Raw genomic sequence first — 16596 nt, forward strand, 5'->3', positions numbered from 1 at the left:
CTGGAGGGGCAGGCTGTCTGGCTATAAACATGGGAGAAGGCTGGCTGTATACTGGGGGGGCTGTATACAGGGGGGGGCTGGCTGGCTGTATACTGGGGGGGCAGGCTGTCTGGCTATATACAGGGGGGCAGGCTGGCTGGCTGTATACTGTGGGGCTGTATACAGGGGGGGTGGGCTGGCTGGCTGTATACTGGGGGGCAGGCTGTCTGGCTATATATACAGGGGGGCAGGCTTGCTGGCTGTATATTGGGGGGCTGTATACAGGGGGGGCAGGCTGACTGTTTACTGGGGAGGCAGGCTTGCTGGCTGTATACAGGGGGGGGAAGCTGTCTGGCTGTATACTGGGGAGGCAGGCGTGCTGGCTGTATACTGGGGGCACGCTGTCTGGCTATATACAGGGGGGGCAGGCTGGCTGTATACTAGGGTGGCTGTATACTGGGGGGAAGGCTGGCTGTATACTGGGGGCACTGGCTATATAAAGGGGGAGTGGCTGGCAATATACAGTGGGGGGCTGGCTGTATACTGGGTGGACTGACTGGCAATATACTGAGGGTGGATGTCCAACTATATACAGGAGGTGGGCTGACTGGCTATATACTGGGGGGAGACTTTCTGGCTATATACAGTGGGGGCTTGCTGGCTTTATACAGGGGGGTCTGGCTGTATACTGGGGGGGGGAGTAGCTGGTGGTGTTATATGGCATAGGGGGTAGTATTAAAGTAGTTATATTCTTGTACATAAGGGGCAGTATTATAGTAGTTATATTCCTGTACATAGGGGGCAGTATTATAGTAGTTATATTCCTGTACATAGGGGGCAGTATTATAGTAGTTATATTCTTGTACATAGGAGGCAGTATTGCAGTAGTTATATTCTTGTACATAGGAGGCAGTATTGCAGTAGTTATATTCCTGTACATAGGGGGCAGTATTATAGTAGTTGTATTCTTGTACATAGGGGGCAGTATTATTGTAGTTCTATTCTTGTACATGGGGGAGTATTATTGTAGTTCTATTCTTGTCCATAGGAGAGGATAGATGTGTGTGTGTGAGCTCCCTGCAGGGTGGAGGCATGGCCTATGACCCAGGAGGAGGAGGAGAAGGTAGCTGGGCTGAGGATCCTGGGAAAGCCCAGAGCCTGGAGTGTGGCTTGCAGCATGGAGTTCATGGAGGAGCTGAGAAAGCGGAAATCGTGGTTGGTGAGTTAAGTGACGTTTTTGGTGTTTCTGCACTAAGCTCATGTGTTTCTTAGAAGGAGGTATTTAAAATGGAGATGCAATTAACCAGATTAAAAAAAAAGATATTAAGAAAGAGACTGCCCCAAAAGAAAAGTTGATAAAATGTGACACGTGTGACACATTTACTTACCCAGCCGATGGAGTTCACCTGAAGCACATTGTCCGACGATAATGCACTGTGTCGCGATTCACAAAGATCGTGCGCCCGATTCCCTGCACCTGTCGCTTCCCCACTCAGGTCCGCCGGAGTTGACCTTCGTCTTCCCGGTGTATCTGCATTAGTTGCGACACAATTTGAATATTAAATCGGACCTTTAGTAAATAAGCCCCACTGTGTAACAACATTGTGGAGCAGGGAAACCCTGTACGTGTATCATGTAGGGTGATGGAGTCGCTAAAGATGGACACTGCATGTGCTCTTGGTAATACAGGGTTAGCTCTATAAGTTCGCTGAAAGTTCCCTCTCTACTGACTCTGTTAGTGAGGCCCCGCTTAGTGCTGTGAGTGAAACACCATTATCACAGCAGCAATCTTCGCAGACTGTACAACACTGTACCAAACCCTCAGCTGTGCACAGCATCAGTGAGTGGGGAGCAGGCTGCACAGCAGTCAGAAATGGAACCTGTACAGAACCCTCAGGGTGTGGTCACACGACGCATTTAACACATGCGTTTAAAAACGTATTGCAACAGCTGAAGAGAGATTTGCCTAATTAAACAGCTTATAACACGTGTTAACATTGCGTTAACAAGCACATGTTAACAAAACTTTAACATATGTGTTAAAATTTGTGTTTTGTAAACGCAAATGTTACCAGCTGTTTAATTAGTCAATTCTCTCTTCAGCTGTTGCAATGCATTTTTAAACACATTGGTTAACCCCTTAATGCTCTGCGCCGTAGCTCTACGGCGCAGAGGTATAAGGAGTGTATGAAGAGGGCTCACGGGCTGAGTCCTCTTCATACAAAGGTGGGGTTTTTTTGCATTTTGCATAAAACCCCCACCGCTAATAACCGTGGTCGGTGCTTGCACCGATCGCAGCTATCAACCATGACATTGCCGCCGGCAAGGGCGCCGCCATCTTTATTGCGATCGCCGCGCCCCTGAACGTCATCGGGGGGGCGTCGATCGGTTGCCATGGTAGCCTCGGGTCTTCGTTTGACCCGAGGATACCTGGCTTCTGCAGATTCGTTACAATGAGCCAGTGGCTCATTGTAATGAATGTGCTGCAAAAATGCCATATATTGCAATACAGAAGTATTGCAGTTAGAGATGAGCGAACATACTCGTCCGAGCTTGATGCTCGTTCGAGCATTAGCGTACTCGAAACTGCTCGTTGCTCGGACGAATACTTCGCCCGATCGAGAAAATGGCATCTCCCGCCGTTTTGCTTTTTGGCGGCCAGAAACAGAGCCAATCACAAGCCAGGAGACTCTGCACTCCACCCAGCATGACGTGGTACCCTTACACGTCGATAGCAGTGGTTGGCTGGCCAGATCAGGTGACCCTGGAATAGACTAGCCCCTGCCTGCGCTGCTCGGATCATTCTGTGTCTGGATGCCGCTAGGGAGAGAGCTGCTGCTGGTCAGGGAAAGCGTTAGGCTGTTCTATTAGAATAGTGTTAGGCAGGAGTGATTCTACAAGAACCCAACAGCCCTTCTTAGGGCTACAATAACGTTATACATTTTTTTTTTTTATTTGCAGCTAGTACCATATTGTGAGGAATTTGCAGGGGGACTTGCTACCGTTGTGTTTAGCTCTTAGTGACACACATATCCACCTCAAACACCAAAGTGGGAAAATTTATTAGGGGTTTGATTTCAATTAGGCACAGTCTGCCATTTACTTTTTATTTTACGTTTATTTTTTCATAACTCAGCGTCATCTCATCTGGCATAGCAGTGTGCTTTCATACTTGGCTAGAAAATAGCCAAAGGAGAATCCAAACGGCTTACTTAGGCCTACAATAGCGTTATATATTTTATTTCTGGTTGATCTGCTGGTGGCTGTCCTTGCTGTAGTGCATCTACTACCATATTGTGAGGAATTTATAGTGAGACTTGCGACCGTTGTGTTTAGCGCTTAGTGACGCACATATCCATCGCAAAGACCGAAGTGGGCACAGTCTGCCATTTACTTTTTATTTTACGTTTATTTTTTCATAACTCAGCGTCATCTCATCTGGCATAGCAGTGTGCTTTCATACTTGGCTAGAAAATAGCCATAGCAATAGGATAGCATCGTTTGGTTTTAAAAACTAAAAAACACAAAAAAAAAAAAACCACAAAAAAACACCAAAAAAAATGAAAGTTATAACTTTCATTTTCAAAATGTTTAACCCGAGGGCTAGGGGTAGAGGACGAGGGCGGGGACGTGGGCGTCCAACTACTGCAGGGGTCAGAGGCCGTGGTCCTGGGTGGGGTGAGACACCACCTGCTGATGAGGGAGCAGGGGAACGCCGCAGAGCTACACTCCCTAGGTTCATGTCTGAAGTTACTGGGACTCGTGGTAGAGCACTGTTGAGGCCAGAACAGTGCGAACAGGTGATGTCGTGGATTGCCGACAATGCTTCGAGCAATTTGTCCACCAGTCAGTCTTCCACGCAGTCCACCCATGTCACCGAAATCGGCACTCCTCCAGCTCCTGCACCTCAGCCTCCTCCCCCCCCAGTCTGCCCCCTCCCAGGAAAATTTGGCATTTGAACCGGCATACTCTGAGGAACTGTTTTCTGGACCCTTCCCACAGTCACAAACCACTTGTCCGGTTGCTGCTGAGCAATTTTCCGATGCCCAGGTTTTCCACCAGTCGCAGTCTGTGGGTGATGATGACCTTCTTGACGTAGTGGAAGAAGTGTGTAAAGAGGTGTCCGACGATGAGGAGACACGGTTGTCACAGTGGTGACAGTGGTGAAGTTGTTGTCAGGGCAGGAAGTCAGAGGGGGGAGCAGACTGAGGGATCGGAGGATGATGAGGTGACAGACCCAAGCTGGGTTGAGAGGCCGGGTGAACACAGTGCTTCTGAGACGGAGGAGAGTCCTCGACCAGAACAGGTTGGAAGAGGCAGTGGTGGGGCCAGACGGAGAGGCAGGGCCAGAGCAGGTGCATCAGCGCCAAATGTGTCACATAGTGAAGCTCCCGTGGCGAGGGCTCCCGCGGCGAGGGCTAGATTTTCAGAAGTCTGGAGGTTCTTTAAGGAAACACCGGATGACCGACGGACTGTGGTGTGCAACCTTTGCCAAACCAGGATCAGCAGGGGTTCCACCACTACTAGCTTAACTACCACCAGTATGCGCAGGCATATGAATGCTAAACACCCCACTCAGTGGCACCAAGCCCGTTCACCTCCGGCCGTGCACACTACTGCTCCTTCCCCTGTGTCAGCTGATAGTCAGCCCCCTGCCCAGGACCCTGGCACAAAAACCCCATCGTCGCCTCCACGATCCTCCACAGCATCCACCAGCGTTCAGCTCTCCATACCCCAGACGCTGGAGCGGAAACGGAAATATAGTGCAACCCACCCGCACGCCCAAGCCCTTAATGTCCACATCTCCAGATTGCTTAGCCTGGAGATGCTGCCCTGTAAGCTAGTAGAGACCGAGGCCTTTCGCAACCTCATGGCGGCGGCCGCCCCTCGGTATTCGGTCCCCAGCCGCCACTACTTTTCCCGATGTGCCGTCCCAGCCCTGCACCAGCACGTGTCAGACAACATCATCCGTGCCCTGACCAACGCCGTTTCTGACAAGGTCCACCTGACCATGGACACGTGGACGTGTCGGGCAGGGCCACTATATATCGCTGACGGCACATTGGGTTAACTTGGTGGAGGCTGGGACCGAGTCTGACCCTGCGGCTGGTCATATACTGCCGACGCCGAGGATTGCGGGGCCTACCTCGGTCCAGGTCTTTCAGGCCTACTATGCCTCCTGCTCCTCCCACCCCTCCTCCACCTCCTCCTCCGAACTACCATCCGTGGGCATGGCGCCATCAGTCGGTAGCTCTAGGCACAGCAGCAGTGCCGTCGCTAAGCGACAGCAGGCGGTGCTCAAACTGCTGAGCCTATGCGATAAAAGGCACACCGCCCAAGAGCTATTACAGGGCATTCCACATCAAACTTGTTAACTTTGTCGCCACCCTGCTGTGTAATCCACAAAATATACTGGCAAACTTTTATCATTTACCGATATTATTTCAGCGCTTCTTGCGCATCTGTTTACATTCCCCTCACCCGCCATATCCCAAACTTATAAGAACGCTACTACACTTGATCTTATACAAAAGGTTCTTAGAAGTGCTGTTTGGGGAGTAGCCTAGAGACAGGGGCTTGGATTGGCGAAAGCTCGCCTGGAAGCGGAGCGCCAGCTCCATCCCAAGATCCAACTAACATAGTTTTAACTGCAGCACCTTTAATCTACTACTAGTTCACTGCCTCCATACATGGTCCCCTTATCAAACGAGCTGTGTCAGGCAGAATTTTGGGTTGTTTTCATGGCTTCCACATCAAACTTGTTAACTTTGTCGCCACCCTGCTGTGTAATCCACAAAATATACTGGCAAACTTTTATCATTTACCGATATTATTTGAGCGCTTCTTGCTCACCTCCTTTGGTTCCTCTCTGCCACCCATTGGTTTTAAGCCTGAGTCCATTTGGGGTATGTTGCCAAGACACTCTCTAGCCTGCCGCTGCTGCCGCTGCCTCTGCATGCCGTCCCCTATAGTGTCAGGGTCAATTATTGGATGTTTTAGATGCTATCTAGCTTCATTCTGTCACTCTGTCATGGCCATGCTGTTGCCCATAATTTTGGCATAATGGTGCGTTTAAGCAGCCTCAGAGGCATCCATGCATGCTGCCCCTGCTGTTTCCTGTCCATTTCCGTGGTGTTTCCATCCTTTTCTGAGGTTTCCAGGTGTTTGGCCAAGCTTCCCTGTGCAGAGCCTTGGTCCCCTTTAAAAATGCTCGAGTCTCACATTGACTTCAATGGGGCTCGTTATTCGAGACGAGCACTCGAGCATCGGGAAAAGTTCGTCTCGAATAACGAGTACCCGAGCATTTTAGTGCTCGCTCATCTCTAATTGCAGTATATGGTAGGAGCGATCTGACCATCTAGGGTTAATGTACCCTAGATGGTCTAAAAAATAGTGAAAAAAAAAAGTTTAAAAAATAAAAAAAAATTAATAAAATATTAAAAATTCAAATCACCCCCTTTCCCTAGAACGGATATAAAACATAATAAACAGTAAAAATCACAAACATATTAGGTATCGCCACGTCCCAAAATGCCTGATCTATCAAAATATAAAAGCGGTTACGGCCGGCGGTAAAAAATGAAATAAAATGATCAAAATGTCGCACAGACCTCAAAATGGTAGCAATGAAAACGTTGCATCATTTCGCAAAAAATGACACCTCACACATCTTCGTGCACCAAAGTATGAAAAAGTTATTAGCGTCAGAAGATGGCAAAATTTTTTTTTCTTTTTTGTACACATTCGTTTAATTTTTGAAAATGTATTAAAACACAATAAAACCTATATCAATTTGGTATCACCGCGATCGCACCGAACCAAAGAATAAAGCTGAGGTGTTATTTTGAGTGCACAGTCAAAGTCGAAAAAACTGAGCCCACAAGAACGTGACGTGCGTTTTTTTTCAGTTTTTCCACATTTGGAATTTTTTTTCAGCTTCGCAGTACACGGCATGTTAAAATAAATAACATTACCGGAAAGTAAAATTTGTTATGCACAAAATAAGCCCTCACACAGGTCTGTACACGTAAAAATGAAAAAGTTATGGATTTTTGAAGTTGGAGAGCGAGAAATGAGCGGAAAAACCCTGCGTCCTTAAGGGGTTAAAGATGACGTGTGACCACACCCGCAGCTGTGCACGGTGTCAGTGAGTGGGGAGCAGGCTGCACAGCAGTCAGGACCTACACCAGGTGCATCTGCAGCGCAATTATCTGGGGAAAGGCCCAGCACTGAACCATCTGCTGAGCAGCCCCAGCAGAGGAGACTCTTCTCCAATGTCACCAGGCCGGCTCACCAGCCACCACAGAGGAAAAACGCTGTGAGGATTAGATACACCAGCCCAGAACAGGACATCCCTCCAGACTCTACATTGGAAGAGATCTACTCAAGGACTTTATGGGGTTTGAGGGATCTAAGATCTATGCCCTGATCCATGTTCCCTCCAGCAGGATATTTGATATCAGCTTCAAACTTTAGTACCATCTGTACTTGCTCTGGCGCATCTGTAATGGCACCAAAAATAATGAGATCTGGGAACATCTGCAGGTGATGCCATTGTCCAAACCAGAGGTGATAACGGCCTCCATCTTCTTTCAGTCTGAGGTGGTGGCTCTGGCTGATCTAGAGCTCTGGCTGAGTAGACAGTGTATGGTGAGGAGTAACCCAGTTAAGATCTATGATGAGGAGGATCTCTGGAATGGAGGCTACACTGTAAGGATCACTCTGCTGTGCCACAATGGTGTTACTAGAGATCTGTTTCATTCTTTCTATCTGGGATAAGAGAGGGGATATTTTTCTACCATGGGCAGCCACGTCTGTGCCATAGATGTGGGGGCAGACACCTCGCTATAAACTGTTCCTGTATGAAGTGCTCCGTATGTGGACAACTGGGACATGTGAAGGAGGAATGTAACAGGACAGGTCATCTGTAACCTGTGCTTCCAGTCTGGGCACACATTCCCAGTGTCCACAGGCCCAACATAATAAAGAGTCTCCAGAGACCAGTGAGGAGGCAAAGGCTGAACCAAGAACCAGTGACACCAGTGCAGGTCCCAGCCAAAAGTCTAGTGATCCTGCAGGAGAGACTGATGTATCATCTATAATTACTGCACCCAGGGGCGTAACAAGACATGAGTGGGCCCCATAGCAAAGTTTTAGCTGGGCCCCCTCCCCTTCCAAAAAATATAGGGGTTAATATATATATACAAACACATATATGTGCACACATGTACTGTTTATGGATACACACACATCTATATATAGCAGCCGGCAGACGAGTGTGGGCAGTTAGTGGCCCAGAGCATGAGGTCTTTAGCAGCCGGCCAATGAGGTGGAGAAGCCGCAGCTGCCGGAAAAGAGGAAAGGAGTATTAAGTCATATTGCTTTACATCTAGAGTGTTTATGATGTGTGGTGACTTTAATAGTGCGTCCTGTAGCTTAGATCGCTCCAGTAGTCACAAGAGCTTGAGATATGATGAGACCTTCCTTAATAATATAGTCCAGCAGGCCCTTTTAGTGGACTCTTACATTCAACACTGTAAGCGCACGGCCTACACTTATCATAAGGGCTGGAATGCCACCCCCATAGACAGCGTATATAATAAGAGGGGAATGAGAACCTGAGTTCTCTGACCATTTTATGTAAATGTGTCACTGGAGCTGAACACTGCTGTGGTTTGTGGTAGGGGCTATTGGAAGGCTAAAAGCTCGCTCTTCCAGGACTTGGAGTTTAAGGAGTTATTTACCACCTTCTATAATGACCGGAAAACCACCCAGTGTATGTTTGATGGTACGTCAGAGTGGTGGGAGTGTATGAAAGCTGACATCAAGCAGTTTGTTCTGGGTATAGCCAGGTTATAGAGTAATGTGGAGTACATGAGATACTCTGCCCTCAGACTACAGCTCAGCCGCCTGTACAGCAGGATGAATAGTGGTGAGAGCGTGGACAGTGAGAGGGTCCATCAGGTGAAGCAGAGGATGAGACAGCTGCAGTACAGTCGCCTCAAATCCTTCAAAGCAGAAAGCCAGTTTGATAATTGGGGGCTCACAATCCAGACTCTTTTGTTGTATTTAAAAACGGGGTCTTTAAGAAGCTGATGACGTCCTTATTAGATGAGAATGGGCTGGAGCAGTCTGAGCAGAGCAGTCTTCAGAAGATGATTGGAGACTATTATGAAGATCTCTTCAGAGATTGTCAGATGAGCAGTGATAAAATTTGAAAACTAGACTCGGTACAGGCCGATTGTTATGGGCTCAGCCATACTGAGGATGAGGTGAAGAGGAGCAGTGACTCCTTAAAAAAGCCAATAAGAGTCCGGGGTTTGGACGGTCTCACTAGTGAATTCTATAAAGAGTTCAGGGACTTGCTAGCTCCAGACCTGAAGCAGATCTATAATGACTGCCTGTGTGCTGGGAAACTTCTTCCCTCCCAGTATAAATCTGTACTTGTTCTCTTGGCAAAGAAGGGAGACCTGAAAGACTTAAAAAACTGGTGGCAATTGTCTCTGCTTAATACAGATTATAAAATCCTGGCTAAGATCTTATATTTCAGGCTGAGTGAGGTAGCGGCTGAGCTGATCATTGACCACCAGAAATGTGGTGTGAAAGGTTGGACTATAGAGGACACATTAATGCTGGTGAGAGAAGCGGTGGCCTATGTTAAGCAGCATCATGTTGGGGCATACATTGTCGGCCTAGACCAGAGTAAAGTCTTTGATAGAGTCCACCATGGTTATTTGTACCAAGTGCTGTTGGAGTATGGCCTTCCTTCACATTTCCGGATCATGTCAGGTGTGAGAAAAGGCTTGCTATAGCCCCTTGGTATGTCTTTAGTTTAGATCTCTTTTTAAAAAAATTGCTTGGCAATAAGGAATTTACTGGACTGAAGTGTCATTTGAAGAGTAAAGTTGACACAGTAAAGTTATGTGCCTATGCAGATGATGTGACAATCTTCATGTCCTCTAGGAATAACTGTGTGGCTTTAGCAGGAGATAGCAGCTTTCTCCAAGGTGCGTAACTCAGCCGTGAACATGGAGAAGAGCGAGGCTCTGTGTCTGGGTGATGAAAATGGGGTCTTCTCGGTTCCCTTCAGGACAGGAGAATATATATATTCTGGGAGTTGTGTTTGTTGCTGTAGATGAAGGGAAAGTAAACTGGGATGAGAAGCTGGCCATGTGTGAGCAAATGGTGTGGAGCTGGGGGCACTGGAAGCTGACGTCCCGAGAGAAGGTCAACCTGTTGAGAACCTTCCTACTCTCTATCTTCCTGTATGTCAGTGTGGTGTTCCCTGTGCCAGACAATTTACTCCCCAGACTGACAAATGTCTTCTTCCAATTTATGGGGCAGTAGAGTCAATGTGGTCAGGATGAACGTTGTTTATCTTCCTCATAAAGAGGATGGTCTCTCCATGCCATGTCCAGAGCTTTTCTATGATCTAATGTTTTTGGTGAAAAAAATTTCATTTTGTAAGAGCTCAAAGGTGAAGCTGTGGTGCAGTCTGTTTATGAGCCAGATCCAGAAGTTTGTGTCCGTGTGGTCGGTCGGGGACCTGATAAAAAGGGTGTAAAATGTAACGTTTCCTGGTATGGGGTCCATATAATTGGTAAGATCATTAGGTGGAAGATCTTGTATGAGGATGTTAGACAGCTTTCCAGGAAGTAGTTATACAATGATCTTATAAGGTCCAAGTTTGGTGTCCAAATACAATTATATGAAACTCCGACACTGGATGTGAAACAGGCTGCAAAAACCCTGGAGGACCCCAGAGTCCCTTCTCACGTGAGAAATGCGACCTGGCTGGCATTTCACAGGAAAATGTTTGTTAGAGCAAACCTTAAGTGCAGGAATGTGCCAGAAAGATCTTGTCCAAGGGAAAAGTGCCAGCGGGACCTTTTTTTTGGTGCACCTTTAACATGGACGTGCATGTCCAACAACGTGAGGGGGAAGGGGTGCAGCAAGGCAGGAACATGCTGGCAATTTAATGACGGCCTCTGTAAGTACGGGGTAAGCTGTAAATTCAGGCATTACCACTTGCGGAAGAATGTCACATGGGGCGTCTAAGTGTTTTCAAGTATCTAAATATGTATCCTGACAGAGAGAAAGCAGGGTTGTTGGTGGTGGGGTTTTCTGAGGGTTTTCATATAAAACCGTTTATAACTAAGAATTTGATGTCGGCTTATCAGTATCCTGGTGTCGAATTTTGGGAAGAAGGCAGGACCTTTTGAGGAATTACCATTGGTGGATTTGAGTGTCTCACTGTTAGGGGTGGCCTTCAAAAAGGAGTTGAATTAGATATGCCTGATTCATCATCTCTTGTACCCAAAAGTACTGTCGATTAATGATGGGATTTTGTCAGAACTATGTTCGGTGGCGTACACATCATTCGTCAAGGTGGTAGAATGGATCAGGATTTACAGGAGAGGGGGTCACTGCTAGCAAAAACGGACATTGAGTCTGCTTTTCAGTTGCTGCCTGTGAATCGTGAGAACTTACGGTTGTTTGCTTTTGGAAAAGGGCATTCCATGTAGATTGGTATCTACTGATGGGTTGCTCATTGTCCTGCGTGTATTTCGAGGCCTACCGCTCCTTCCTGGAATAGGTGGTTAAGGAGGCTGGGGTGCACTCCTTAATCACTATTTGGACGGAGGGCCCTTCTTCATGTCTGGTGTTCCTGGGGATCACATTAGACTCGGATAGGATGGAGTACAGGTTGCCTGGGGATAAATTGAAGGAGGAGATGAGACATGCTTGCAGTTTGAAGAAGTTAACTTTGGCTTGGTGAGAGGGAGCGGTAGCCAAGGTGTACCCACAGTGTACGAGAAGTGGGTCCGATGTACCACGTAAACAGAGTACAACATGTTCCCTGCTGCTGCTTCATCTCTATGGTGCTGAGGGAGATTATTCTGTACTGTGCTCTGATATCTCCATCGGTTACAAAGACTGTTATTACACTCACGTCCATGTAGATCCTCACCTTCCAATGGCTTTAACTTTTTTTATTTCTCCATTTCCACCACTGTATGCGGCTTGTTATCTGAAGGGCTGGTTGTTCTCTCTAGTGGCACCATGTAATATTCAATGCCATGTAATGGGAAGGTGAAAAAAATTCCAAACGCAAAAGAATACCTGTGGGATAATTATTAAAATATTTTAATAGATAAGGCATTGGCACATGGGGACAACTGTTTGTGATATCAGCGTCAGCACCTTCTGTCATGTGCTGTTACATCATTTGTGCTAAGTAAAACAAGAAAATATGTTCATCTCTGTTACTTACGCCTCCTATGTTCCCCCTCCCCTCTTACAGAACCCCTTACTGTGCCTCCTTCTCCTCTCGCCTCACAGTGCAGTTCTCTTCTCTTTCAGGTTGCCGCCTGTACACTATATTTCCCTGCAGGTCTATGATGATGATGTCATTACAAGTCCTACAGGGAAATGCAGTAAATGAACTGCGCAGGTCTCATTGCATTTATGCCACCAATCACTGCAATAACGCAATAAAACTGGACTAGGAGGAAGGCAGGGGGGGCTCAGCATTAGCCTCCAAGATGCTGCTCCCAGCATAACAGCAGGCACGGCCGGATAATAAGGGGGGCTCCCGAGGCGCAAGCCCCGGGGCCCCCACCACTTCACCAAATTGGGGCGATTCGGGCGGTCGCGTGACCGCCCGAATCGCCAACAATGTATTTGGCGCCGGGCTCCTCGGGCCGCAGGCCAAATTCCTCCGATGTCTCTGCCTTTAGTCTATGGAAGAGCGAGAGAACAATAAGTTCCCTGCTCTGCCATAGACGATCGAATGTAAATAAAGATGGCGGCGCCCTGCCACTCGGTGACACCTTTGATGGAAGGTGAGAACAATTTCAGTATTTTATCTAGGGCTGTATATAGTTATTATTGGGGGATTGTATATATTTATTATGGGGGGGGGTTGTATATAGCAATAATAGCAATCTGCATATAGTTGTTATAGAGGTATGTGTATATAGTTGTTAGAGGGGGGGTGTATATAGTTGTTAGAGGGGGGTGTATATAGCTGTTAGAGGGGGGTGTATATAGCTTTGAGGGGGGGTGTATAATAAAAAATAAAAAAAGGAGTATAAAAAAACTCTCACTGGAGCTCCCAATGATTCCAATACGGCTGTTGTTCAAAATTCCTTCAAAGATCTTCAATTATATTCTACCGATGAGGAAAGTTTTGCAACAAGATGTAGATCACTATTCAGAACGTCCTTAAGGTGCAGTTTTCTCCTTAAACTCACTCAACAGTGTGGTAGCAAAAACTAAAAGAGAAAGTAGGCACCAAATCGCATAGTACGTTGTTAAAACCTTGGATTTTATTCTTAAAAGTTATACTCACAAGAGTATGTTTAAAATGCGCATAAAACAGTATACAAAACAGGATGCCAGCTCCACTCGCTCGCGACTGTATATAGTTGTTAGAGGGGGACGGTATATAATTATAGGGGGTCTCTATATAGTTGTCATATAGTTGTATACAGTGATTGCTGGGGGAGCTGTATACAGTGATTGCTGGGGGAGCTGTATACAGTGATTACTGGGGGAGCTGTATACAGTGATTACTGGGGGAGCTGTATACAGTGATTGCTGGGGGAGCTGTATACAGTGATTGCTGGGGGAGCTGTATACAGTGGTTACTGGGTGAGCTGTATACAGTGATTGCTGGGGGAGCTGTATACAGTGATTGCTGGGGGAGCTGTATACAGTGATTGCTGGGGGAGCTGTATACAGTGATTGCTGGGGGAGCTGTATACAGTGATTGCTGGGGGAGCTGTATACAGTGATTGCTGGGGGAGCTGTATACAGTGATTGCTGGGGGAGCTGTTTACAGGGATTGCTGGGGGAGCTGTATACAGGGATTGCTGGGGGAGCTGTATACAGGGATTGCTGGGGGAGCTGTATATACACTCACCAAAGCCACCATGTACAGAAGCCATTGTCTGCTGCTGCTGTGGCAATTATAAGCTGAGCCGGGGTCATTAATATGAACTCTGAGCTTTTATTGGTTACTATAGGCAATGAGTATAAGACAGCATAGGTGTGATATAGATTGATAGAGGCAGGGCGACAGAGAGACACTGACAGACGGTCAGTGACAGAGACAATATTTTTTGTTAACCCATATATTTTGTTATAGCTAAGAGCAGTTTTTTACTATCCCGGACAATGTCGGGAGCTACAGCTAGCATAACATAAAGTTGAAATGGGGATGTAGGGAAACACTTTTTAGCTAAAAGAAGGTTGTTAATAGGGCTCTATGGCAACCTGTCACTAGCTGTATTTGTGAAAATCTCGTGACCGATTACTTCCACCTTTACCTTGTTCCATTCCATTCCATTACCTTGTTTTGAGTTTTGCTCTGCGCCAAAGGAATGTAGATTGTCACAAATTTAGAATTATCAATACCCTTCATTCTGTAGGAGGTTATATAGAATTAGGATTTTCATTATTAATGCTCTGAATATAATTTGGTTGACAAATTATCTATACTATTCTTCCAGAATTGCTTTAGACTATGTCCTAAATAGTATTTGTGTGTTCTGTTCACCAAATATATCCTGACCATATTGAATTGACTCTATTTTTAGTTGATATAATGCAGGTATAAATTTGTATCGAAAGAAATCTGAATAGAAAGAAAAACATGAAGCCACAACAAAATATATTCTTACATAAAAAGTATTACTACACGTTACCTTTCACTAAATTCTTTATGAACTAATGCCAGGACTGAGACATTAGTGTAGAGGTGTGTCTTAATATGAAACCCCTCCTTCTCCTTGAGTACAGGTGATTAATTCTGCCGTACTTCATCTCTTTTATGACTTTCCACTCAGACAGGTATTGGCTGCATGAAGCGAGTCATGGCTGTACCATCTCCCCCTCTGAATACTTGCTTATACTTCAGTCTGATGCTTTTCAACCTCGGTCCTCTACAAGGACAGCAGCTCCATGCTTGTAAGGAGGTAAGGTGATTGAGAATATAAAATGAAAGCAGAAAAAAGTATATTTTAATGAAAAGTATATATTTTGTGCTTTACCAAAAATAACTAACTTAAAGGCTTGCTTGAAGAAATGAAAGAGTAAGTACAAACAGGGTGTAGATAGATTTTGTAAGCCTTTTGATTAATTATCATGTTGTAGGGTTTTGCAAGCTCCTGGATGCCTGACAGCTGTTAGGACTCTCAGGGCAGTGCCTTGTTTGCTTACTGATATGCATGAGCTGTACGAAAGATCTTTTTTTGTTGTTGTACGTGAATTAAACTGATTGTAAAAATATAATTGCATATGTGATTATGAGATTTTAAACTGTTAGGCCGTTTTTACATTAGTCGGTGAACATGTACATGAGAAGTGGACTGATCACTCTGCTGGGGACTAAACTCCATGCATAATATTGATCAGTCCCCAGCAGAGTGATCAGTCCATGGCACAGCATTTCTCACGTATTTGAAATGGGCCTTAACCCCTTAACAAAAAGGCCCTTTTTTGTTTTTGCATTTTCATTTTTCACTTCCCGCCTTCAAAAATGCATAACTTTTTTATATTTCCTTGTAAGAAGCTGTATGAGAGATTGTTTTCTGCATAACAAATTGCACTTCATAGTGACGATATTTCGTATTTCATGCCGTGCACTGGGAAGTAGGAAAAAATTTCCAAATGCAGTGAAATTTTTGAAAAAATGCACATGCAGCATTTTCTTGTGGGCTTGAATTTTACGACTTTCACTGTGTGCTCAAATGACATGTCTACTATTTTTTTTTACTGTTTTTCAGTTTTTTTATTATATTTTTTTTTAACTTTTTTTATTCTTACTTTTACTGTTTTCAGACCCCCAAGGGTACATTAACCCTAAGTTTTCTGATTCATCCTACCATATACTGCCATACTACGCTTTGTCAGTATATAGGGATTGTACACATCATTAATTACAATGTTCAAATTGTACATTGTAATACATACTGGAAAAAGAGACAGTCTTGGGTCTTTGTCTGCATATACCCCAAATTGAAGTTTTGTATGATATGCATACAGAGCTGTCTGGGATTAGTTATTGAACACATCCTGAACTGTGTACTTTCTGCACTCTTCTCGTGTACCCTCCCCCATCATGTCACACCATCTGTTCATGTATAAGTCATTGCCAGAACCTCAATTGTTTATCTTATCTTAAATCATCAAGGACACAAGGAATCTATCTTGTAACTGCTAAAATACAGACCCTTTTTTTTTTTTTAAAGTTCATGATGAATAATGTATATTTGTTATAGGGAATAAGTTCCACTTTTTTGGTAAATAATGACAACTTGGATAAGACCCACAAATATAACAAATTTGGCACTGCATTTCTCACAAAATATGGCATATCACAAGAATTTTAATGCAGTAAGACAGTCCTAATTGGGACTTTTGGCTGAAAGTTATGGGGCACAGAGGGAGCATACGGAGGGTGAAATAAAAAGAATATCCGCTGGATAAACTGATGAAATCTTATTACCAGGCTGCCACACATAAACATTTTGTAAACTACTGAACATTCCAGTGGGAGGAACATCACAATACACCAGCCACAACTCAGTGTTTCCTGCAAGATTTCAGACA

General features: G+C 45.4%; 1 protein-coding gene across 5 annotated transcripts in view; it reads left to right on the forward strand.

Annotated features, from left to right (window-relative positions):
• Positions 1–1044: 1044 nt before the first annotated feature.
• Positions 1045–16596, forward strand: part of ELAPOR1 (endosome-lysosome associated apoptosis and autophagy regulator 1) — a 627159-nt gene continuing 611607 nt past the window's right edge. For all 5 annotated transcript variants that reach the window (XR_011853280.1, XM_072137292.1, XM_072137294.1 and 2 more), the window contains exons 1-2: positions 1045–1198; positions 14832–14960. Coding sequence is in view for 4 of the 5 variants with exons in the window: in XM_072137292.1 (XP_071993393.1) it covers positions 1079–1198; positions 14832–14960 (249 nt within the window). In the remaining variant the exon portion in view is untranslated. The remainder of the gene's footprint in view (positions 1199–14831; positions 14961–16596) is intronic.

Source organism: Engystomops pustulosus, chromosome 2 (assembly GCF_040894005.1).
Source record: "Engystomops pustulosus chromosome 2, aEngPut4.maternal, whole genome shotgun sequence".
Lineage (NCBI taxonomy): Eukaryota > Metazoa > Chordata > Amphibia > Anura > Leptodactylidae > Engystomops > Engystomops pustulosus.